The sequence below is a fragment of the Tasmannia lanceolata genome, unplaced genomic scaffold, assembly GCF_043159265.1.
Source record: "Tasmannia lanceolata isolate RefF3 unplaced genomic scaffold, GAP_Taslan_0.1 ptg000005l, whole genome shotgun sequence".
NCBI classification, from domain to species: domain Eukaryota; kingdom Viridiplantae; phylum Streptophyta; class Magnoliopsida; order Canellales; family Winteraceae; genus Tasmannia; species Tasmannia lanceolata.
In genome coordinates, this window is record NW_027518682.1 from 14,370,377 (window position 1) to 14,393,821 (window position 23,445).

The following is a 23,445-nucleotide window of genomic DNA, read 5'->3' on the forward strand; positions in this document are numbered from 1 at the left end:
ACCCATTTTTTTGGTGCTGCTTTAGGGAGAAGCCGAGTAAATGGAATTCTGGGATTAATGTTCAGTATTCCAAAAAGTCTATTTTTTCCTGTTTTATTGTTAAAACAGTAGAAGCCATCCTGATACCGGGTGTTTGTAACAATGTAGGGCCCTGTTCGTTTATGATTATGACAACCGATTGTGAGTGCTAAACCAATCAAAGTTAAACCTAATTTTGAGTACAATAAATGATTTCACACTCGCAATCGGTTGTCATAATCTTAAACGAATGAGGCTCTACTGTCAGGAAAAACTAATTGAGCCTTTTGAGTCCTTATTGAGTGACATTGAGTCATTGCCAGAGTCCTCCAGTCGATTTAATTCCTGTTGAGATCATTTTGTGAGGTTCTGGTTCACAGTTCATCTGTGTTTGATTTGCTTCCACTAATCTGTTGTAGTTTAGTTGGCTAGGACACTTGGCTTTCATCTGAGAGATCAGGGTTCATGATCCCAGCAATGGAATTGCAAAAGGCATCTCTTGGTATGTGTATTGTGGTTCAACCACAAGATTGTGCGTCAAAGGCCTGCTTACATGCCAAAATCAAAATATCCATGGTTGCCAAGTGAATCATTCAGTAAGAATGTGCTTGGTTTGATCTCTTTAGCTACACATTCTTTCATTTTTTTTTTTCCTTTTTAAACTTATAATATGATTATATTTTAGCATCTCCATTCATTTCTGACTTTTTTCGTCAAAGATTAACATTTTATTAACCCAAGAAAGAAAAATACAGCACAACATGGGGACAAGGTAACCAAACAGCAATACAGAAATCACAATCTCAGTCCTAAGTTCTACATTTCTTCCCCATCTAGCTCTTCACTAAACCTAACAATCTCCACTTCCTCCTCTGTTCATTTCTGACTTTCTCGCCTGTAAAACTTTCCTGCCTTCCAATCTCCAGTATTTAGTAATAGGTGGTGAAAGAGTACTTTGTGACAGTGAAAGTGGAACATGGCTGAACATTTGAGCTGATAATACTTCATCAGAATGATTTTGTTTCTTCGCATACAATTTTGAGTATCAAGTATGGCAAGCAATGTGTCCATCAGTGTATAATTGGATTAATTGGTTAACTACTGAAAGAAGACACATTGGTGTATAAGTTGACATCGTTAGAATTTCTTATCCATTCCCCTCCTATAAAAATATTTAACATTGAAGAAAAAGTTTTGAAGAATGGCTCGATTTCGAGCATGAAAAATGAAATAATCATAATGTTAATCATGTACAAACTACATCGACAATTGATTTATGGGCTCTTACAAATTAACTGGTAGAATTGGTCACAACTGTTGGTGGATGCCTCAGGTTAGAGGTGTGCCATAAATTTTACTGCAATTGTTGGTCAGCGATCTGTTCTTCAATGGACAGATCCTGGTCAAGACTTATTGTTGGTCTTCTGCATCGCCTACTCCTCCGACTTTTTTGAATTCCTTTGTGTCCTAACTAACTTGCTTGATGGGAAGTGCAACCTAGCCATTAGGGGACGAGGTGCTCGCGTTTTCTGGTCGAATCCTCTCACACATACAAATCCTGCAAAAACATTTTAAAGAGCTCGAAAAAATAAGCATGGAGTGAGCCTCTATTACTGATGCATTGTCATACCCTTTTGTCCAAAAGATGGGGGCAAAAGGCTCAATCCCACATTGGGGTAACATATTAGTGCAGGGGTATGAATATTCTCAACTGGTAGGGTCATGGTTTTCATTTCCTTACAAATTAACATAAAAATGCTCGGAACAGTAAAGTGAATATATTACCCACTAAGCTATTAAAATAAATAAATAAAAATGATACCCACTAATTTTGATTTGTCCGTGCATAATAGTTTCCTATAGAAATTCTAGTTCCAGTTTCGGATGTTTGGAAGCAACCACCCCTTTCTTTATTTTGACAGTTGCAGGAATGATATAATGATCCAGTGCAGCTACATATACTGCAGCCATTTCGTTCTACCTAGAGGTGCAGGCATGCAAATGGAGTTTATACCTGCTGGTCTTCGCCCCAGTTCCTGGTCCTATCTATAAAATGATTCATTTGTTCTTGTTTCAAGAAGTCATGACAAAAGAAGTGATGAGTTGTGAACTCCACCATTTGTTTGAATGCATAGTAGGGCATGTGTTATGTGTGCAAGTGGTGAGACCATTCCCATGACCATTGAGCAGAGTTTGTCTGAATTTTGAAACATCAAAAGGATAAACAACAAATATAAATACAGTTATTGGACAACCATGTTGATGATACTAGCAGCCATGCAAGATGAAAAGCATCTTAATGGTACCATAGAAAAGATCAAATTCAGTAAGATGCCTATCACACAATTTTGTATATAGGTGCGCATAACCAATATCATTCCGTAATTCTGTTCTCCGTATTTTTTGTGTGCTTAGAGACAAACATCTGCATAGTAAAAACACTACCATTATTATAGTCGTTTTGAGGCGTTTTCCTTTCTTTGGGCAGGCTTATCACCACATCATTTACTTGCACACACAAATATGTATTTTTGCTATGATTTGGCCGACACTTTGAATTTATTGCTGACACACGTGTTGTGTCGTGTCCACACTCCTTTTGACACTTTTAAATGAATTGCTAGAAGTGTTACTTAGTGCGAGCATGTCGACACATTTTTGTTTTTGTACCGTGCCAAGTGGCACATCCTATTTTATTATTAGACATCATGTTTACCTCTTTTATCATTTTTTTGAATGGTGTTACCTCTTTTATCATTAACTCTTCTTTTATGATTTGTCAACTAATATTTGTTATTATATCCCATCACCTAAACCTAAAACGGCGAACAAAATCTTATTCCAATATTATATTCATTGTATCCTATTGGGCCCCTTTTCTCGCTGCCTCTTGGAGACAGAAGAGAAATAGATTAAATTGATGAATGCCTAGTTATTTGATTTTCTCATGTCCGTTTTATATTATAATTGATTAATACTAAGATTTATTTGTTTGTTAAATGAATACTGCATTTATATTGTTACAAATTATGATAGTCATCAGTAATTTTTTATGTATGTAATGTACGTGTATAAGCGTGTCACTATTTCTAGATTTTTAGGGGTTGCCATGACGGACACCTCGTATCCCGGTCGAAGCTCGACACATGAACCCGTATCTGCAAATCATGATTGTATATACTTCCTATTTTAGTTGTGTCCTTGTTTTTAAATTGTGGGGGTTTGCCATGTCCGACACTTCGTGTACGTGTTGACACACGACACTTGTGTTTGTGGCTACAAGTCAGTATTTTTTGCTTTCAAAACCGTCTCTAGAAACATGACTTTCCCTTAGAAGTTGGGCACACCCTATATTTTTTGTAGCAGTTGTGATACCATAATATATATATATATATTTTTTGTAGCAGTTCTTGGGATATTATTGCTGCTGCTACTAATATGGTATCACAATTAGAAGTTGTGATACCATATTGTGATACCATATTTTAAATTCAACACTGAGTCAATCTATATGAGGGCCCATCAAGGAACAACATTACTCCAATTATATCCCAAGAACCACTCCATTAGAAGTTGTGATACCATATTAGTAGCAGCAGCAGCAGTAGGGAACTACATTATAGATCCAGAACTAAGAGAAAAGTATTCATTAGATGCCAAAAGATAATTCAATATAAAGCTATAGAAATTATAAAGGAAAAAAGCTTTAATACTTCCCTCAAAACTCGAACATTGACTCAAATTAATCTCAGCTCTTTATCGAGCAACTCCGTAAAGATCCAATTGACAATAACAGAAGTCTCTGACATCAAACCCCCAATATTTTGTTGCTATGGGCAAATGCCCTATTAAATGCATTAGAATAATATATAGAAAATTTCGAAATCTTTTTATTACTTCAATCAACCCCTTCAAAGATAAGCTGGTCTGACCCTTACTTTTGTTGATAAAGCTAAGGTTTTTCAGCTTCTGTCAGTTTTGATGGGCATTGTGAGGATTCTATTGTATCTTATTTAAACGATGCAAATATTTGAATGGAGTTCTTTCCTACAGCTTATAGAACTTAAATATCAGAGGTTCATCTGCCATCCTTGGATTTCTATATGTTAGTCTGTAAAGCAGACAAACAACATTCCTTTGTGAGTTTTCATTTAATTTCCATGGTTTGATATTTGCATGCATGTGGAAGGCAAAATCTAACTTATCTAGTCAATGTTAACTAATATATCTTTTCTTCATTTAAGACTGTTGTAAAGACAAAAATTCACTCTTTAGATTTCTGGTCCCTATTTTGTCAATGGTTCTTCAATGTGGTAGGTACATATTGAAGGGCTACACATGTGTATGCATCATTGAGATTGCAAGTCTAGGATGCTAATGTTTTTGTTTGTATCCAAAAGCTATGATAATTTTAAGATTAAGGGATCATCATTTCATACCTCTCCAGAAGCAGTGTTGGATTCCCTCTGTCGTTAGACCTAAGAAGACATAGACAGCTCTGGAGGTCAGCCAACCTGTTTTACCATATATACTTCTCCTACTTTGGAATTAGGATATCATAGTGCTATCCACACTTTACCTCTAAATATTGTTGGTATGGAGGTTCCGAAGAACACGGTCCGTCTTGCCAGATTCCATAACCATGCCCTAGGAACATCAATTGGCTGAAGGCTAGAATCATGATCGGCAAACACCTGCATAAGATTGATTTTGCTTAGTTCAATTTTCCTATGGAAGCTTGATCTGCCGTGCTTGCTTCGATGCCTAGTAGTATCTCCTATTGTTGGAGGAATATGAACTCACCTCGTTAACTTGAAAATAAGTTCCATTGAGTGGAAAGCTTCCCCTCATTGCCGTTCGACAGGGTATCTGTTCAAGTAGGCATTTTAAACATCAATGCAGCACCTAGAAACCAAAATATTCCTTAGAAATAAATATCTTAATTGTAGGGTATGTTGAAGTTGTTAGTGTTCCTCACCAGAAGTGTGCCTCTGACTGTTTGGTTGTTAGCTTCTCGTATGCTACTGCATGCAAAGCATGTGTTCTTGTCGCATAATTTACCTGACTCTCCAGAGTTGCAACATATTTCAGGTGGTTGTGTGGATTGTGCCGTTTCACCTGATATTGAAAATGCATCACTATTCAGCTAGATACAACATAAAACATCAGACAATGTACATTTATAACCGTGGTTGATCGATTTTTTATTTTTTTGCTTACCTGGTGTCCATATAGCAAGAAGGTATGAACATGGATCATCAGGCTCCCTTCGGTCCAACTGTAATTTTTTAGGATGTAAACAAATTAGGAAAACAAAGTTGAATGTATATGAACTGGAAGAAATGTTTATGGAAGTGATTGGGACGTAGTATATACCCCTGCCAGAAGAGGGTGTGAATCTGGAAGTTCATAGCTGCATTTGTGTAGAAAATGTGGTCGTTATATACCATTCAAAATATGATAGTGAGATAATATTCCATTAGAACTGATGCTATTTCTTTTCAAATGTTTCTGTATTTTAAAGAGGAATGATAGAATGAAGGGCGCCCTTGCAAAAACCAGCTTCAAGGGCACCCTTATTGGTTGATTTATGCAAAGTCAACACAGTTTCCACTTTTTTAGGCGCCATCCACTTTTTTCGGCGCCACACTTAGCAGAAATTAACCAATAGGTGCGCCCTTGAAGCTGATTTTTGCAAGGGCACCCTTCATTCTAGCATTTCTAGTATTTTAAACATTAAAACTAAAATGGGGAAGCTAGTATACTCACACTTGGTGCTCTGTTCGCAGTCGGCTCACATTCTTCAGCTTGGGTGTAGGGATAGAAGCGGCTTCTGGGGTTAAAGCAACTAAAGCTTTTGACATGTCACCATCCTGGAGTTCAATATTGTTTTCTTGCATATAATTCTGTACATTCAATGTCAACTCTTCAAAGTTCAGTTTAATTGTAGGGATTTCATCAGGATCCTCCTGCCAGAAAGCATCCTCAATCGCACTTTCTGAGGTATCTATGCTTTCAGGTTCTGGTGTTGCTGGTTCTTCAACAATAGGTTCACATATTTTGATTCCTGGTTGCTTGTTGATTCTGGTCTCTACTTGAGAGTGTGGGGACCCTTCGGGTGGAGGCAACGGCATTGGATTGACAAAGACTCTATGGACTTGTTCAGCGGTTATCGGAACAGCTGATGTCACCAGACTTTTCTCTTCTGGACCTGGAAGGGCAAGCCTTGCACTGCATACAACACAGGTGTGTCACTTATCTATTGCTTTAAAGTATTTGCTATTCAAGATACAGACGCACAAAAATGTATAAACTTGCATGTAAAAATAAATATATCGTGCATGCATTTGTTAATGCTTTGAAGAGTCCTAGTTGGACTTGAATGGCCGAGTCCTAGCTATTTTAAGTTTATTTGTTGATTCTTGATAGGAATCTAAGAGTTAGTTTCCTTTTTAAGTTTAGCAACTAGAATTATGACTAGGACTTTAGTTTCCTTTCATACAACATGTTTCCTAAAATAGGATTAGTTTTCCTTTATGATTCCACCTTGGATGAGTCCTAGCTGTTTTAAGTTTATTAGTTGATTCTTGATAGGAATCTAAGAGTTAGTTTCATTTTTTAGTTGAGCAACTAGAATTATGACCAGGACTTTAGTTTCCTTTCCTTTCATGCAACATGTTTCCTAAAATAGGATTAGTTTCCATTTATGATTCCAGGCCTCGTTATTTTTGTGTTTTCTTTTCCATACATGTAGGCCCATGACCATGGAGGAAGTTGATATTGGATGAATAAAATTATTTGCTTGAGTAAGGTGTGATTCCTTTTTTCTTCATAAGAAAAGTGTGATTCCTCTTTTCTTCATAAGAAAAGAAGCCTTCCAAATCCAAGTGTGATGCTTGATACGTGGTGTGACTCCAAGTAACTACCTTCCCTGTATTTCTTCCTCTCCTCTTCCTCTTCTCAACCCTGCCCACTTTTCTATTCTCTATTCTCAGTGTAAAGAACTGCTACCTACGACACCATCTCACCCTTTCACCTATGACCTTCACCAATCCCTTTCTCCTTCCCCTATCTACCTTTGATCTACAAAGCTAACCTTTGCACCTGCTGTCAACCCCTTAATCCCCATACCTATCACCCTTTTCAGCCCATTGACTTCTCCAAAAATCACCAAGAAACTGCTTCCATTAAAACCTGCTACCAGATTTCCCCAACCAGGCGCCTAAGGCCCATTTCCCCCTATCTGAAATCAAGTGACAGCCCTATACTTTACCTTTGAAACGTTGTGTCCATCCTTTTCTTTATTGCAGCATTTGAACAGCTTAAACCTTTACCTACAGCCTGAGTCTCATTTGAACCTCCCAGCATTCTACTTTCCTATCATATCCTACGACCAGATAACTCGTTACCCGCCCGTAAACCGAAATAAATCTGTATAGTTCATCCTTGTGATTGTCCAACCCCTTTGAACCCTGTCAACACCCCACAATCCACATATGACCATGTAAACTTTTTCTAATTGGACCAGCAACCACCCTTCTACTTATTAATAACCCTTTACAGTCCACTACATTAAGTGTAAATTACTCAGAGCCTTACCCCCACACCCAACAGTCCCTACTCACCCATCGTCCCCTGAAACCTCAACTACCCTCCCATATCACTCCTAAACAAGCCCTAAGACTATTACCCCGATAGTTTATAGACTCGTTACGAACTGTTTTACCCTAGACCAGCCCCTCCTGTCGATATACTGATCCTAATCCAGTCCTTGAAACCCTATTACAGATAATTTACATATCGATTCCAGCCTCTTAAACGCCATCTGTCCTTGACTCCCTGCTATATCCACTACCAGTCCCCTAAACTCATTTATAGCTCTCAGCCATCCCATTCCCTACGATATTACCAACTGATTCCTGTTCAAAACCTTGGAGAATCCTATTCCAGTTGGCTGCCCTGCATCAATTGGTATCAGATGTACTTATCCAATATTCTTCCCTTATCTATCCTGCATAGATTGGTTTCATAGCCCATGTTTTTCCATGGCTACTCACACAGGCAGATCACACCAGTCCCGATAGAATAGGTTAAGTAAATTTAATGTTTTATTTTCATCTAAAAAACTTAATGTTAGAATAGATAAACCTCAAAATTTGTGATAATTGTAAATTTGTTGCACAATAAAGTGGCCGATAGATTAGCTTGAGAGGGTCTTGCAAGGGCGGAGGTGGAGTTGTTCGATTTCCTCCCCCCTTGACTGTCTTTTTTTCTGATCCCTCTCTTGTATCTGTATTTTTGCTTTGATTTGTTCTCTTGATTCCTTGTATAGACTGCCTCGGTCTTTTTCTTGGAATGAAATCTTTTACCATTCAAAAAAAAAAAAAAACTGTAAATTTGTTGCCGTAATATTGAGAAAAAAAGAGATAGAACAAATAAAAAAGTGTGGTCGTAAATCCTAAAGTTTGGAATATGATGTGTTCGACACTGGTACGTCGCCCATTTAGAAGAATCCATGTAACGCAGCCACTTAACCTCATTTTAAACCATTGATGTAATGCTGTCTCAACTTTCTGTATATGATGATATGACAATCGCCACCAATATAATCTATACTGGTTTTCTTTTTCCTGATTATGTGGTTTATGAATCACCCTTATAGTTCATATTATCAGAGTCGAATAAAAGTTATTATTTATATGAATATGAATGTGTCACTAAAATTTGATATACAAATAATGATTACTTGTATGAGATATGCATATGTTGATGGTATGTCACTTGATCTATATGCACTGGTTATATGCAACCAATAAATGATTGAATTATTTTTAGTGCTGATGAGTAATAAACCTTGCAAATGCACTTGCGAAGTGTTTGCACTCTGCTCTCATTGGGCATGCATTGCAGTTAGGCTTGCTCTTTGTACAAAACACCTGCGTGGTACTCGAAAACATTCAGCTCCGGCTAGACTTCTCACACATTTAATCAGTATCAAGTAGAAAAAGACTTAACATATTTATAGATAAATGCCAGAACATACCTTTCCAAATGTAATTAATTGATAGTGTAGCTCGTACCTGTGGTTATGCATAAATAATGTTAGAATAAGCTGATCAGTAAAATGATTTTACACTGTATCGGATGATAATTTATTATGACTTGTTATTCACACTAATGTTTGTGGTAAATTTATGCAGCATTTAACAAATATGAATCAATTTCAAGGAAGATTTCTGAGTTTACAGTGTCCGTTGATCCAGTTTACATAGCCGAGGCCAAAGGTACTTCTGAATTGTTTCCTGTATTGGGTACCTTGGAAAGAGAAAAATGGATTAGAATGGTTTCATGTTGATTGAGAGTCAGCTATGCAGAGGAATTTATATTTCAGCAGGGTTCTCATAATGAAAAAAAATTGATATGGTCAATTTGCTCGCATAGAACACTTACATTTCCAGAAGGTGCAACTGAAGGGATTCCGGCAGTGGTTGAAGGGGAACCCATCCCAGTCTTACACATATGCGACCAACATTTGTGTCAACCTTGTCAAGATACATACATAGTAAGTTTTAGTTTCCTAACATTTTCTTCATAAATAAGTAATATCGTTCCATTGTAAATCTTACTGGGAAAGCAAGATGGTGAAGTGTCAAAAGACGCACACACTCCACACTTTTCAGTCCCAATCCCCGTACGCTTAACAGGTACTCCCTGAAAGGAAAAACACATTGAATTACACATATAATTAACATCTAGCATGTTAACTACCTGCCAGATGCTATCTATTGGCATTGCGCCGACATATTGATTAATATTTTAGACTGCTTGTGGAAAATTGATGAAAATGTGCATTTCCTCTTACTTTGCTTTGTCAGGCGGAACATCTCTTAGCCATTCCAGATCAAGGCTTCCATGTTCTCTTTTGAGACGGTCAAGAAAATCCTGCAAAAAATAAATAATAAGGTGTTTTGATACATTAAAAAGAAAAAATAAAGAGATACGTGTCCAATATAAAGCTGCTATCGGCATGGGAATGGAATTAAGGTGAGCTATAGTCTCTTATATGATATGAACTTTGTAAAGTAATATAGTTATTGTTAGTAATGGATCATATTCATGAGAACATTTTCGATCTGGCTGTCTGGTTCCACAAGCCTATTGGTGTAAAATGTTGAGCTATTTTGGACTTGGAAAATAATGGATGGAACACCATGATGTACCTTGATTCGCTCAGCGAGCATGTTGTTCATTCCCCGTTCCCTGATGGTATTGGAAATTTCTTCGACTTGTGCACTTCTAACTGCTTCCCAATCCAGTGAGTCCATTGAATCACTATCTCTTTCTTTTGCAGGACCTTTGCTACAGGCCTGTCTTCTTAAACTATCCCAGTCAAAAGCCCTCCCTTTTTCTGCCATTTTTTTACCCCTATTTGTTTTTGAAATATTGCTAGTTGTTCCAGCAAGTACCTCTTTGGAACTACTAACTTCTTCTCTTGAATTCGAATCAACTACCTTACTCTCTAGCGGCTCTTGTTTGTCCATTAAGTTTGAGCAGTCTCTGACACCTAAAGTCGGTCCTGAATGGTTGGGAAAATTTGAATTGGCTTGCGGCATTCTGTCTATCCGCCTTTGAGCTAATCCTTCAGGAAGGTTCCTAGGCTCTGCAGCCTTGGTGTTTTCACATTGAAAATCTCTCTCCCTTGCTTTTCGCAGGTAATTGGTTGCATGCTCAACATGTAATTCGGAGCATATATGAGAAGTGTCATGCCCTAATGGGGCCTCAGTCCTCGTCCTTGGAAGATTGTTGAACATGATTGGGTGCTTTCCAAGGTAGGCTTCTGTGACTGAGCAAGGTGATGGGTTCTCAAGGTTATTGCTCACAGGTGCACATGAACCAATGACAGAGGGTGTATTAACACTCGATAATGGCCTCTGCTGAACTGTAAATTCAAAACCATTTCTTTCTTCTGAACAATCGCTAGTTCTTATCTCTGTGATTTCAGAAGCATTTGAAGGCAAACATCTGCTTTCTTCTCCTGAAACCGCTGATCCCGACTCTGGACTTGTATGTAAATCATAATCACTGGAAGGGACACTGGGTAAACCTTTAAATTCATGTTGTGTGTGAGGGTGCTGGGTGGTAGCATTGTAGATGGATGTGCATGAGGCCTTGAGTCCATCCACTCTGTCAAGGTTTGATTTTTGCTTTCCACAATTAGTTTCTTCCCATTGGTTAGGCGCACCTTGAAATTTCTCTTTAGACGGTATGTACCCATTCCCATGAGTATATAGGTCCCGAAACATTGTTGTCCCTGCCATTTGTAGAAGCTTCACGAATGAAGTAGGATCGTCCAAACCAGTGCATTTAAACCCTGTTATCAGATTCTCCGCTTCCGAGTTGGACTCGGAACTTGATCCAATTCGATCAGCTACCTGACTGGGAGAGTCTGTGGAATTTTGAGATGAAACAACAGAACTTTGAGATGAAATTACTTCCTCCCGTGCTCTTGCAGCACCTTCCATCACTGTGACTGATGTGCCCATTCTGTTCTCTGGTGATACTCGACAAGTTTCTTGCCAAGTGTTGTGGACGGCTGAGTGCTTACCTTTTGAAGTCTCCTCTGTGCTACCTCCCAGGTTGCTTCCAAATGACTCATTGCTATTCGCTATTTCCTTCTCTTCTATGGGTTCAACCTCATGTAGTGTTATAGAACCTCGGTCACACACATGTTGACTCAAAATCCTATCCGGCAATTTGATGGTGTCATCAAGGTCGATAAGACACCTATTTTGCTCTTCTGTAGATACGATTGGCTCCTCTGCATGAGGTGCCGTGTTGTTGCTTCTTGACTGGATAGGAAATCTTGCAGCAAGAGCCATGAAAGCAGAGCTGAAAAAACGATTGAAAAATTAAAACATGTTTGAGATAGATGTAGATATTTTGTTCTCAATGTTCTTTCTATATTATCTTTTGTAAAGAACTATCTGAATTCAGAGCTAACACAGAAAGTTTACCTTGAAAGATGGTCAGAGACATTCTGAGTTAGAAAGACACCAACCACTGAGTCCACAACTGATCCTTTCCACCGTGAAAAGCGTCTATCCCCTGTAAAGTATGTCATTTTATTTAGTGGTTATAGAACTATACAAATCTTAGTAACCACATTGCGAAGCTGGACTATGCCAGCCTGTTAGGAAATACATGCTTAAGAAGTCTGAGGCATCATACAAGATATATTTTACATGAAAGAGTAAGCATTTCTGTTAAAAAGAAGTCTGAGGCATCATACAAGATATAATTTTTCAATCCTGCTACTTGCAATGAATGTCACGTACGTCATTAGGAAAAGCCGACAAGTAGAAGAGAAAAAAATAGGAGGTTGGGGGTTGATGACCTGTCTTTGTTGAGAATCAATTAGATTACATGCACATGTAGAATAGCTATCTTGTTTTATGATGTACCTTTATCTCGCTCTTAAGGTTCATGACTTAAATGACTTAACTTTAGCCCTTGCATTGACCTAGTGTGATAGGCTTTTATGTAGATCATCTTATTTTATGGCATTGATGTGCATAACTGCATATGTTGATGACTGCCACATCTTGGCACTCTCTTGCAAGATACTGTTCTTTCACATGGAATCCTTCTTGGATAAGGTCCAGTAGAAATGATTCTATTTGATACATACGGACCCATGAAATGCACTGAATACCTACAAAAAGTTGGTCTCATGAAGCCTGTTTTGGAGTGATATACAATGGGTCCTTGCTCAACCTCTTTGAGGTCATTAGTTTTACTAAAATTCTTTTTTGAAGAGATAAAAATATAGATAATCTGATTTCAAACTAATAAAAATATAGATAATCTGATTTTCAAAAAAAAAATATGGATGATCTGGTTTCAAAATTATCTTGTCACCTCACTTTGATAGCAATGTTGAAGCAGGATAGGAACCTTTGCAGCACCCTTTCCCATATATTACTGGTTAGTTTCAATGTTAAACTACATGCTTTAGGTTTGAATCTGTTCCATTCATTCCTTTTTAGAGGTCTATAAATGAATCCACGCCTCTACTTCACAATGTAGTTAATCAGCGAGCTGTTTCTAATACCTTCTTGCATTGTAATATTACATTTATTACCCTCACTTTGTCATTAGTAAGATTCTTCTCTCAATGCAGGGAACTAGGTGGACGCTAAGTGGTTAAGTTAGATTTTTTGTCCTGGTGAGGCTGCAAAATTAGAACTCATTGCTAGTGCCCATTTCAGACTAGAGAAGAGTTTGTAGTTCAGTATAACTGTATAAAGTTTGGTTGATGGGGGGGAGAATTCTATACCATCCTACAATAGACACGAACCAATCCAGATACAAGAATTGTGCATTAAGATCTATAGCATGTGAACATGTAAATCTGAACAGGCAAACATGGATGAGATTCAGTGTCAAGGTCAAGGGCTACATTGCATTTTAGATCTTTTTGCAAAAGAAAAATATGTATAGGGTTTCTGTTAGTACCTTGTACAAGATGCATGCGGGCAATAAATGATTCTGCTCGTCCGCGAAAGACTCGCCTTTCATTTTCCCACCATTTTTCTTTGTCTGCATCCATTCCTTCAGTATCCTCACTGCCTTCCTTCCACATGAGAAGCTTCCATACTCTATTCGTCTCTAGATCCAAGTCAACTTTGGCTCGAGGGCGCCGTTTCTTAATAGGATTGAACGGGCCCTCGTATGGAACCATCTTGCCATCACCATAAGGAACTAGAGCATTTTGTGCTTCAGCTGTGACGAATGTGCTGCTCCCATTAATATTTAAAAATTTCAATCTGTGGACAATTTCATCTATAAGATCTGGGGATGTTGTCATTGCTTGTGACCGGAAGCCTGCACCCAATGTTTTGTCAAAATTGCTAGTTAGATAACCACGGAAGGAATTGGCCGGAAGGTTGTGTTCACTTCTCAGTTGGCCATGTTTGGTTGAAGACACAGCTAGTCGAAAAGATTTCTGCCCGAGAGGAATACCTCTTGATTCTATCATGGATGGGTGATGGGCATATGCAACATTCACTCGTTCTTGCAGGCACACTTGATTTGCACCGGAATAGGACACAGAGTTGGGAAGTTGAACTGCTACTTTCTTTGGACGCCCCTTTCTTTTCACTTTAGCATGTTTATTTACCGCCAGGGCTTCCATGCTGGCTTGAGCACTTCTGAAGATATTGCTTTCTTTCCTTTCATCACATACTAGTGCTGCTTTGGGAGGCGCTGGCACCAATTGGCTACACCCTGACGATGCAACTAGGGAGGCCAAGTCGTAGACTCGAACAGACCCCTTCGACCTCTTCTTTGTATTCATTCCCTGAGGAGCTTGCTGTTCATTTTGGGTGATTTCCCTTTGGGCACCCATGAACGAACTCACTTCCTTATAAACACATTGAGCTTTCTGATTGCATTCTCCATCCACAGACCTAGCATATGCTTCACATGGAATGTTACTAGTTCTGCTTTGGATTGTCATTTTTGCATCCATGATATTGCATTGAGGGAAAGGCTTTCCAATGCTGGTTTGTAATGTCAAAGGAGTGGTGGCAGTGACTTTATTTGTAGTGCTTGTTGTTCCTCGTGCCCCATCATACACGACTGCTGTCACAGAAGACGATGCATTTGACATGAGGTCGTTATGCCCTATACCCATCCTCTTTTTCTTGAATATGTCAGGAAAGTTCATGGTTTGATTGCTCGAGTTCCCATAGTATACATTGCCAGCTTGCATGGAAAAGAAATGCGATTCATTCGGATTCATGGAGTGGAGATTAGCATCACCAACAGTCTGACTGTACTCCCTCTCTGATCTTTTTCTCTTGCAATTGCTATCACCCAACAGTACATGTGGGCTGCTATTTGAGTTGTGTTGGGTGTCAGTTGCATATGGAAGGCCACTCTGCAATTTGAATGGGGCAATGCTTGTATGGTTCTTATGGGCAGCATCTGAGGGACTGACCATGCAATCTAATTTCTGTGTTTGGATATATGGATGCATGGGAGTCTCGTCTCCTTTTCTGCCACTGACACAAGCGCCAGTGATTTCCGTGTTGCTTTTTTCCCTAGCAAGGGCTTTCATATTTTCCCTTGATGGTTCTTTCCTTGAAACTGTAGTTGAAGGGTTTGGATTTTCAGGCAACACCATGCAATCATCCAGCCACTGCGTTGAGGAGTGATTGAGGTCAATTGCAAGTCCTGCTGGCGACTTCCCCGTTTGTAGTTTCAATGCATCGGCAAACGGCAGAGTTGATTTGGATCCAGAACCGTTATTAATGACTTCACATCCATCTTGGGTCACAGCCTTTGAATCCGAATTAAAATCCCACATGCGTAAAGCAATGCCAGCACCATCATTGACACCGTTGTTTAATCCGTTCTGCTGAACCAGCCCCGTACCAGGGCATCCATCTCCCACTCGAGTGAAATTCAAAGCCCGTTTGCAAGATTTTTCACCTACAGTAGTGGGGGGTGCTGCCTGATCTGAATCGAAATTCAAGGACCGACTGCATGATTTCTCACCTGCTGTTGTGGTTAAATCAACAACTTCTACATTGCCTGGAGGTGTGGACGACACTTTGGGGCCGGTCTTTCGCACATATTTCCTCTTTCCTGTCGGATTTTCTTTGTTACTTGCCTGCTTGAGGTCAATTGCAAGTCCTGCTGGCGACTTCCCCGTTTGTAGTTTCAATGCATCGGCAAACGGCAGAGTTGATTTGGATCCAGAACCGTTATTAATGACTTCACATCCATCTTGGGTCACAGCCTTTGAATCCGAATTAAAATCCCACATGCGTAAAGCAATGCCAGCACCATCATTGACACCGTTGTTTAATCCGTTCTGCTGAACCAGCCCCGTACCAGGGCATCCATCTCCCACTCGAGTGAAATTCAAAGCCCGTTTGCAAGATTTTTCACCTACAGTAGTGGGGGGTGCTGCCTGATCTGAATCGAAATTCAAGGACCGACTGCATGATTTCTCACCTGCTGCATTGCCTGGAGGTGTGGACGACACTTTGGGGCCGGTCTTTCGCACATATTTCCTCTTTCCTGTCGGATTTTCTTTGTTACTTGCCTGCTTGGGTGTCACTGGCTTTGGAGTTTTTTTCTGTTTGCCTTCTTTGATGACCTTTGGCCAATACTTTTTCCTTTTTGGCTTCTGCTGCGGTGTCTTGTTCAGGTCTATGCCATGGCCTTCTCCCATGTCGGATTTCCTGTTTTCCTTCAATGGAGTAGAAAAAACAGTGTCTGACTCAATCAGCTGCGAGGGACCTTGGTCACTGCAGGGCTCTACAGGCTCCTTCGGCTGGGCATCGACAATACACAGGGGGCTACCCTGCTTTCTTTCCTGAGTTACTCTTTCATCCACAAATAAATTTACAGATACAGGAGGTTGGTCATTCTGAAGACTCCTCCCCCGATCCGGTACTGGTGTTACCGGGGCCGTCTGATATGATATGCTTCCATTTGAGGCTCCACCAGCTATTGAATTTGGCGAATAGTTTGTGTTATAAGGTACGGGAAATCCACCTGCATAATTCAAGTAATTTCCATTTCTCACTGAACATAAAACAAATGTTCCATACTAGACAAGATTTATCTTTCTGAAATCTATAATTTGTAGAGAAAACAGAGAGCGGAGTTAGAATATCTTACATTGAGACATCTGTGGTGGGCAGCTGGTAGTAGCATTCAACATGTTCGTCCCGAGCAAGAAATTTTGTTTCACCATTACAGGGATTACAGAGTTTGATTGTAACTGACCCCCATTGATCTGAGGACAATACAAGATTGCCGAGGAGGAACTCGCGCCATTGCTATCTCTCTGTGCTGCCATAACAGATGCTTGTTGTTCTGTGAAAGCCAATATTTGTCCGTGCGGTATGCTGCTCACGCTGCTCACGTGCCATCCCGGCACATTCCTTAGGGCTTGTAAATAAGCCGAAATATTGCTACCAGAGGGTTGGTTCCGGGCACCTGAACTGGAACTGGCCTCCCAATTACTGGGATCTCTCACCCGATCTGCCATAGGATTTGACGGCATGACCGGAATCCGAGATCCTGGAGCCTGGAACCTGTTATCTTGTGGCCGGGGGACGTCTGGCTTTGCCGGCGTGACCGGAATCCAAGTCCCCGGAGGCTGAAATCCGCTCTCTTGAGGCTGTGAGGCGCCTCTCCTTAACCTCATCTCAAGGTTACTTCACAAGATCCAGGCAAAAACTTTGATTTTTCCTCTGTTTTGTTGTTTCTAAGCTGTTTCAGATAAAAAAAACTGTTTCAAACAGGCTGAGATCTCTTTCTCCAAGGTAAATTTGCTTGTAAATTCTGACTAGGTTCTATTCCCTTCTCTTCTTCAAACCCCATTATCTAAATCTCTTCTACCTGCAAAATTCCACATCCTGCAGTTCTTTATACTCAGAGAAGAAGATATTTCTTGATAAGCAAAATTGGGAAAAAAAAAAAGAATCCCACCAAAATCCCCCAATAAAAAAAAAAAACACCAAAGGGGGTTGAAATTAATGGGGAGAAATCACATGCAGGGGGTCGACTCCCCCACACTTATAGCCAACAGATCTACACAACAAGCACCCAGCTATTTCCAGTCGAAAACAAGAAATCCGAAGAAAGAAAGAAAAATCCATGTATTTGGAAAAATAATAAAAGCAAGAGCATCTGGAGAAAGGCTAAAAAAGGAAGACTGAGTCATGCTACAAAATCAAAGAAAATCCACACCCGATCCTGAGATCTCGGTCCCTTCATTTTCTCCATACGGGTCAAAATTAAACAATCAAACAAACAATTAAGAAAATAAATACCCAAACCCTTTAAGAAATTACGTGAGATTTGCAATGCCGGATTCCGAAACCTTATTTTCCGACGACTCTCTGTGAAGAAGGATAAAAAAGAAGGAGAGAAAAGAAGAGTCTTCTTGCTGTACGTCGTTTGAGGAAAAAGAAAAACAAAAGAGAAATTTTTGTTTTTACAGTAGTTTTATAAAAATATGAAAGCAAGTATTTAATATCTCAGTATAAAATTGTTATTTGCGCGAGTGTGAAATGGAAAAAGATGGGTCGCAGCTACCTGCCAACACGTGTATCTCTATAATGAATACAACTCGGGGTCCTCTAATTTCCACTCGCTCGTTAACTCGGGCTATTTATTGCCGAGTCAACCCGGACGAGTCAGTCTAAATTTGATATGTGAACTCGTACAGACAAAAGTAAGACTAATACTTTTCGTATGAAGGCAAATGGTTAGAATTGCACGTGAAATGGATGGATAAAGTATAATAAAGAGGCCTTGATTTCTTTTTCTTATTTTACCTAAGTTAGATTTGTTTTACATCCATTCAATATGAGAATCAGCAATGGAAAGGTTAATTCATTTGTCTTTAAAATCAGAAACAGGGAGAGGATAGTGGATCTGAAACAAGGCACGTTAGGTCATTTATCATTTCTCGGTAGTTATTGGTATTTATTTATGAAATGTAAAACATAAGGAGGATTAGTTTTCTTATGAAATTAACAAGCCATTTTTTCCAAGGAATTCAAAGCCACTCTAGTAAAATCTCATTATTTTTTTACCCTAGAAGTGGTTTTGATAATAGTAAAGGCATCTGTTGCATGACCAAGGCGTATAACTCATGCATTTAGATTGAATATTAGTGCGAGGGTGGTAGTACATATAAGAAACTGAACTGCAAGCGAAGAATAATGGATTGTAACTTTATTTCTTTGAGAAGTTTTCTCACTACTTTTTCAATGAGGGTAAGTTTCATTATGAGAATTTTTTGAAACAAAATGAGTTATTGGAGGAAACTCAACAGAGGTTCAACATGTTCCTTCTTATTCATTTTGCCAGGTTAAAATTTATTTAACGCATAACAAGTCTTTGGAATATTTCATATTCTAGAGATTTTTATAGAAATATTTTCTATATTTGTTCGTCTTTTTTTGGTTTAGTTTTTATTTTCGCTATTATGTGTGTTGTTAATACTTTCCATTTTCTACATATGAAATTTGAAGGTATATATTCACATTTTACATATAAATATTTTTCTTATTCTGTAACGCTTTTGATGATACAAACAAGACCGTAAGTTGGACGTTGAAGGTAGAAGCATGCAGAGATGAGATAGGATTGTTAGAGGTGACTTCTCGTAAAGATCGAAAAGGCCATGCCGTATGACATGCGGCCGGTGAGAGTCATAAGACAAGCTGGTTTCTAAGTTAGTCGAAGATTTAACCCATTTAGTGAATTTAGTGACATTGGATCATATTGAAATCCCCAAGTCAATTATTGAAGAAATGGTTGAGGATAGCTTAATTTTTTTAAAGATTAGCTACTGATTTGATTTGAAATTGTCATATTCATATTTGAACAAAATAGTATCAACCGTCTGATTAGAAAGTATAGATTTTTTTTGGTTCAAACATAATTTCTTAAGCTTGAATTCTGGAAACAATGCGCCCTATCTATCTTCACTTGGGCATACATACATCCCATTTTCTCACATGAGTCCCCCCATTTCTACCGATGAGAGTCGATGGGGTCAGTGTCAATACAATGATGTACCATTTTCATATTTTTCTGTACCCTCATAAATGAACTCTGTTGACATGGACCAATAGGGGAGCCCTTGTTGCTGGCTTTTTGCAAAGCACCCTTCAGTTTATCATTCCTCTTAGATTATTTTCAGCTAAATATGATTACCTGAAAATAAAGATCAAGAGGGTTTATAATTTACATAGTCAATGGCTTCCAAAGAGGTTAAATGTTCTACTCTGAGCCATGATTAACTTCAAATAATCTAATTTGCAAATAAGAATAGGTTTTGGTAGCATCCAAAGGAGCCCGAAGTCCTTATTGTATGTTAAATAATACAATGAGATATAATTATTTGACAATTCCCATGATAAACAACGGTTGGGCTGGGGCACACGCACGCGATTTTTGCATCATCTAGATTGTTCATCTGTGGGACCCTCAATAAAAAATGTTATAGCCTACAATCGCTCTAATCAGGCAATCATGAACAAACAATCGCTTCTTGCATGCCTTCTTGTGTTTTTTTTAAACAATCGATTTGCATCCCACCAATCAAATCGTTTGAATCTTTTAATTCTCTCCAATAATTGTTTTTTTTTTTTTCTCAAACCCTATACTTTTTTTTTTGAAAAGGGCAACAGAATATATATATATATATATATATATATATGTATGTAAAAACAGAACCGAGGTGGTCCTGAAGGAACAAAGATAATACAAAGATAGCAGTACAATAATTCAAGGAGGTAGATAGTCAAAGCACTCAAACGCGGCCCGAAAGACTCCTTTCTTGGCAAGGGTTTCTGCTTCCGCATTGGCCGATCTCCTGACATGGCGAAAAACTATTGAGGAGCCCTTAGCTCTGTCCTCTATTTCCTCTAAGATCTCAAACCCTATACTTTATTCTATTAAATTTGCAAGATGAGGCATACACATCGAGAAGATCGTTTTTTTTTTAAATTTGTTTTAATTCGGGAAACATAAAATAAAATCTATATAAAAAAGATGAAAGAAAAAACATAAATATATTTTGTACGGCATTTTATCCCCAAACTGCAGCTGTCTTAGGGGCTACGTCATACGAAAGTATATCTTTAAGTATTTACTATGAGATTTGCCAGGCCAAATTGCCTTGCAAATCCCATTTACTATTTATCTCATCAACCTGAAAAAAGGAAAGCAAATGAATGAGTTATATAGTGGAGAGATACAGAGAGAGAGAGGATTGTTTTACGTGATATAACTCGAAGATACATGCAAAGCATAAGTCACTCCCATCCATGGTTTAAAATTTCGGTTTCGGTACCGGTTTCGGATCCCTGAAATTTCGATCGAATTTCTGAAATTTCGGTCGAAATTTGGTAATAATTTAAAAAGCTTATTTAATTCATTTCGATCCAAAATTTTGTAACATTTCTTTTTCTTTTTTTTTTTAAATTGCATTTTCCCGAAATTTTGCCAAATTTCGGTTTCGGTCGAAATGTAAAACCATGCTCCCATCATTTGATGTGTGGGTCCCAAGAATTTCCACCAATGGGAGCAAGGTAACTAACTAAAATGGTAGTTTAGTGGGCCGCCTTCCCTTTTTAAAGTATGTTTTAAAGAGTACTTATATGGTGCTTTTTAAGAGGCTGCTGTTGGATCAACTATCAAGGGCGGTACTTTTTTTGTGCCACCCACACAGGACTTCAATATCAGGCACCATATAAATTCTCTGTTTTAATACTTGAATACAAACGTTTATATATGGGATTACCTAGGGACGCTCACTTTTTAGCAGATTTTGTCTCATTCATTTAATTTATCTGAGGCAGCCGCGCAATACCTTTCCGCGAAAGGCCCTAGCAAAAGGGCGGGCTACAAAGTTGCTCTAGATAAATTGCTTAGATACTCCCATGTATCTAATAAAATATTTTTTGTTTGTGTAAGACAAAATATAACCAATGTATTGGTAAAACAATTAGTCTTGTCGGTTTTATTTTTTTCTTAATAGTTAATACTATATTTGGTTACATAATATCCTGGGTTTTGCATGAGTTTTTCGTGATTTTTGTCTGCTAAGCCACTGCATATTGTTTATTTTTGCTCCAAATTAAAATACTGCGTACCTAATTTTTTTGTAGAAACAGAAAGTAGATGATGTTAGTGTAACCTTTTCAATGCAATGGGATTAGGCATGGATTGTGTCGCTCTCTTAAGGTGAATTTGTGCCTCAACAAAAGAACCTCAGTTGCAGCAGATATGAACGCAATCACCTCAAGGATATAACAGCCTGACGCACCATCGATATCTATCTAAACTGTACAATCGAGTAGATCTAAACCACACCATTGGAACACTCTGATTGCCCAGGCAAAATGTAAAAATAGAGAAGGAAGAAGTGGTACAAGACAGAGAGAAAACATAGAGCCAAAAAACGAGAAATAGTAAGTCATTTTTGTTTCAGTTTTTTGTAAAAAAACACAGGGAAGCCTCTCTTCTTAAAGGAGAAAAGTGTCTCTTTGAGACACCCTTAAATCTGCAATGACAACCTTCCAAAACGGCCATTAAAAATAAAGTCATTTTCTAAATGTTATTAAGTACGTTTTTAGCTTATCAAGGAGAAAACGAACTGTCACAACTTTAAGAAATCCAACAATGAAAAAGGAAAACACACGTTTAGGATTTTAAAACTTGAACCCACAATTGTGCCCACGACCCGATCCGGCTTAGCGCACGTGTGTGTTTATTTTAGTTCTTTGTAAAAGGCTCTTACCTATACAAATCCAATGCCCTTGATAGGCCCAAGCCTTTCCCTCCCCACTTCTCCTCTCATATGGATGCAAAAGTTCCTTCCACTTTTTCAATGTGAGACTAAACTTTTTAAGAGGGAAGACACCGTAATTCAAATATTTGAGTTTGGGTGGCAAAACTTCAAACAAAATAAATCTTTTTGAAAAAAGCAAAGAGTCACTTTTTATATTAAAATACTAACAACTAATGGGTTTGTCTTCTTCTTGTCCAGTAATGTAGTACTAGAAAAATCCAAGCAAAAACAACCAAAGGTAGCTTTTGCTAGTGGAATTTCCCCAAAAAGAAGGGTTGAAAAGGGAAATGTCATCAGCACAACCATGTTTTGATATTTGCACTAACTTATGTTGTCTTTTAGTAGTTTTTAATTGGTTCCCGATTGTCAGGTACCGTCATAATAGTACCACCCTTGATATTTGATTCACCAGCAGCGCGCTTTTTAAGAGGCAGCTGTTGGATCAAATATCAAGGATGGTACTTCCATCGTACCACCTTCACCGTACTTGTCAGTTGGCCACCATATAATTTCTCGTCTTTTAGTATCTAAAGAGGTTATTACAGTTCCCAAAAAGCTCTCACAAGCCGCTTAAAAAGGAAAAGACAAGCTAGAACCATGCAAATAGCAAAACGTGGTTGTGCTGATATCATTTCCCATGGAAAACTGCTTTAGGTAAATTGCTTAGAAAGCTCCATGCACCTAAATATTTTCCCGGGATTTGCTAGGCAATTATGTGGGAAAGCTATTACATGGCTCACTTTTGCAAGAGACAAAAGTCAACTCAGATGGGTTGAATAAATAAGACAAAATCTGCTAAAAAGTGTGCCTGTAGCTGTAGTTTCCTTCAAAAGTGAGCTGCCGCAAAATTGCTTAGCAAATCCCTTTATAGAAAATGGTAAAAATGGAGGGATTTGCTTGAATAAAGACAAAATCTGTTGAAAAGTGAGCCTATGTGGCTGCTCTTTCATGCGAGAGTCTGTCCGCCAAATGCCTTCTGCGATGGTCCCTAGCAAATCCCAAAAATGGAATATAATCTATGACCATTAGGGCCC

The 23,445-nt window shown here is 38.6% G+C and overlaps 1 protein-coding gene and 1 long non-coding RNA gene across 8 annotated transcripts in view; one reads left to right on the forward strand and one right to left on the reverse strand.

The window, feature by feature from the left end:
• Window positions 1-17,720, forward strand: part of LOC143877611 (uncharacterized) — a 32,382-nt gene extending 14,662 nt beyond the window's left edge. The window contains exons 4-8 of one of the 4 annotated variants that reach the window (XR_013250683.1): window positions 5,808-6,264; window positions 9,219-9,580; window positions 9,894-10,062; window positions 13,199-16,572; window positions 16,682-17,720. This is a non-coding gene — a long non-coding RNA (uncharacterized LOC143877611). The remainder of the gene's footprint in view (window positions 1-5,807; window positions 6,265-9,218; window positions 9,581-9,893; window positions 10,063-13,198; window positions 16,573-16,681) is intronic. The other 3 variants (XR_013250685.1, XR_013250686.1, XR_013250684.1) reach the window with 3 other exon arrangements.
• Window positions 1,141-18,028, reverse strand: LOC143877610 (protein ROS1A-like). 4 transcript variants are annotated; one of them, XM_077379759.1, is made up of 20 exons: window positions 17,895-18,028; window positions 16,714-17,439; window positions 14,041-16,587; window positions 13,534-13,902; window positions 12,033-12,123; window positions 10,239-11,907; window positions 9,881-9,960; window positions 9,645-9,729; window positions 9,469-9,560; window positions 9,265-9,333; window positions 9,062-9,098; window positions 8,872-8,954; window positions 5,788-6,249; window positions 5,395-5,431; window positions 5,239-5,296; window positions 4,997-5,136; window positions 4,822-4,887; window positions 4,598-4,712; window positions 4,458-4,496; window positions 1,141-1,576 (listed from the first exon to the last, which is right to left on the reverse strand). In XM_077379759.1, the coding sequence occupies exons 2-20, from the start codon at window positions 17,243-17,245 to the stop codon at window positions 1,452-1,454; spliced, it is 6,696 nt and encodes a 2,231-aa protein (XP_077235874.1). In that variant the 5' UTR covers window positions 17,246-17,439; window positions 17,895-18,028; the 3' UTR covers window positions 1,141-1,451. The 4 variants fall into 4 exon arrangements, with proteins under 4 accessions (XP_077235874.1, XP_077235873.1, XP_077235870.1 ...); XM_077379758.1 differs by having other exon boundaries at window positions 13,534-16,587; window positions 17,924-18,028; XM_077379755.1 differs by having other exon boundaries at window positions 13,534-16,587.
• Window positions 18,029-23,445: the final 5,417 nt, after the last annotated feature.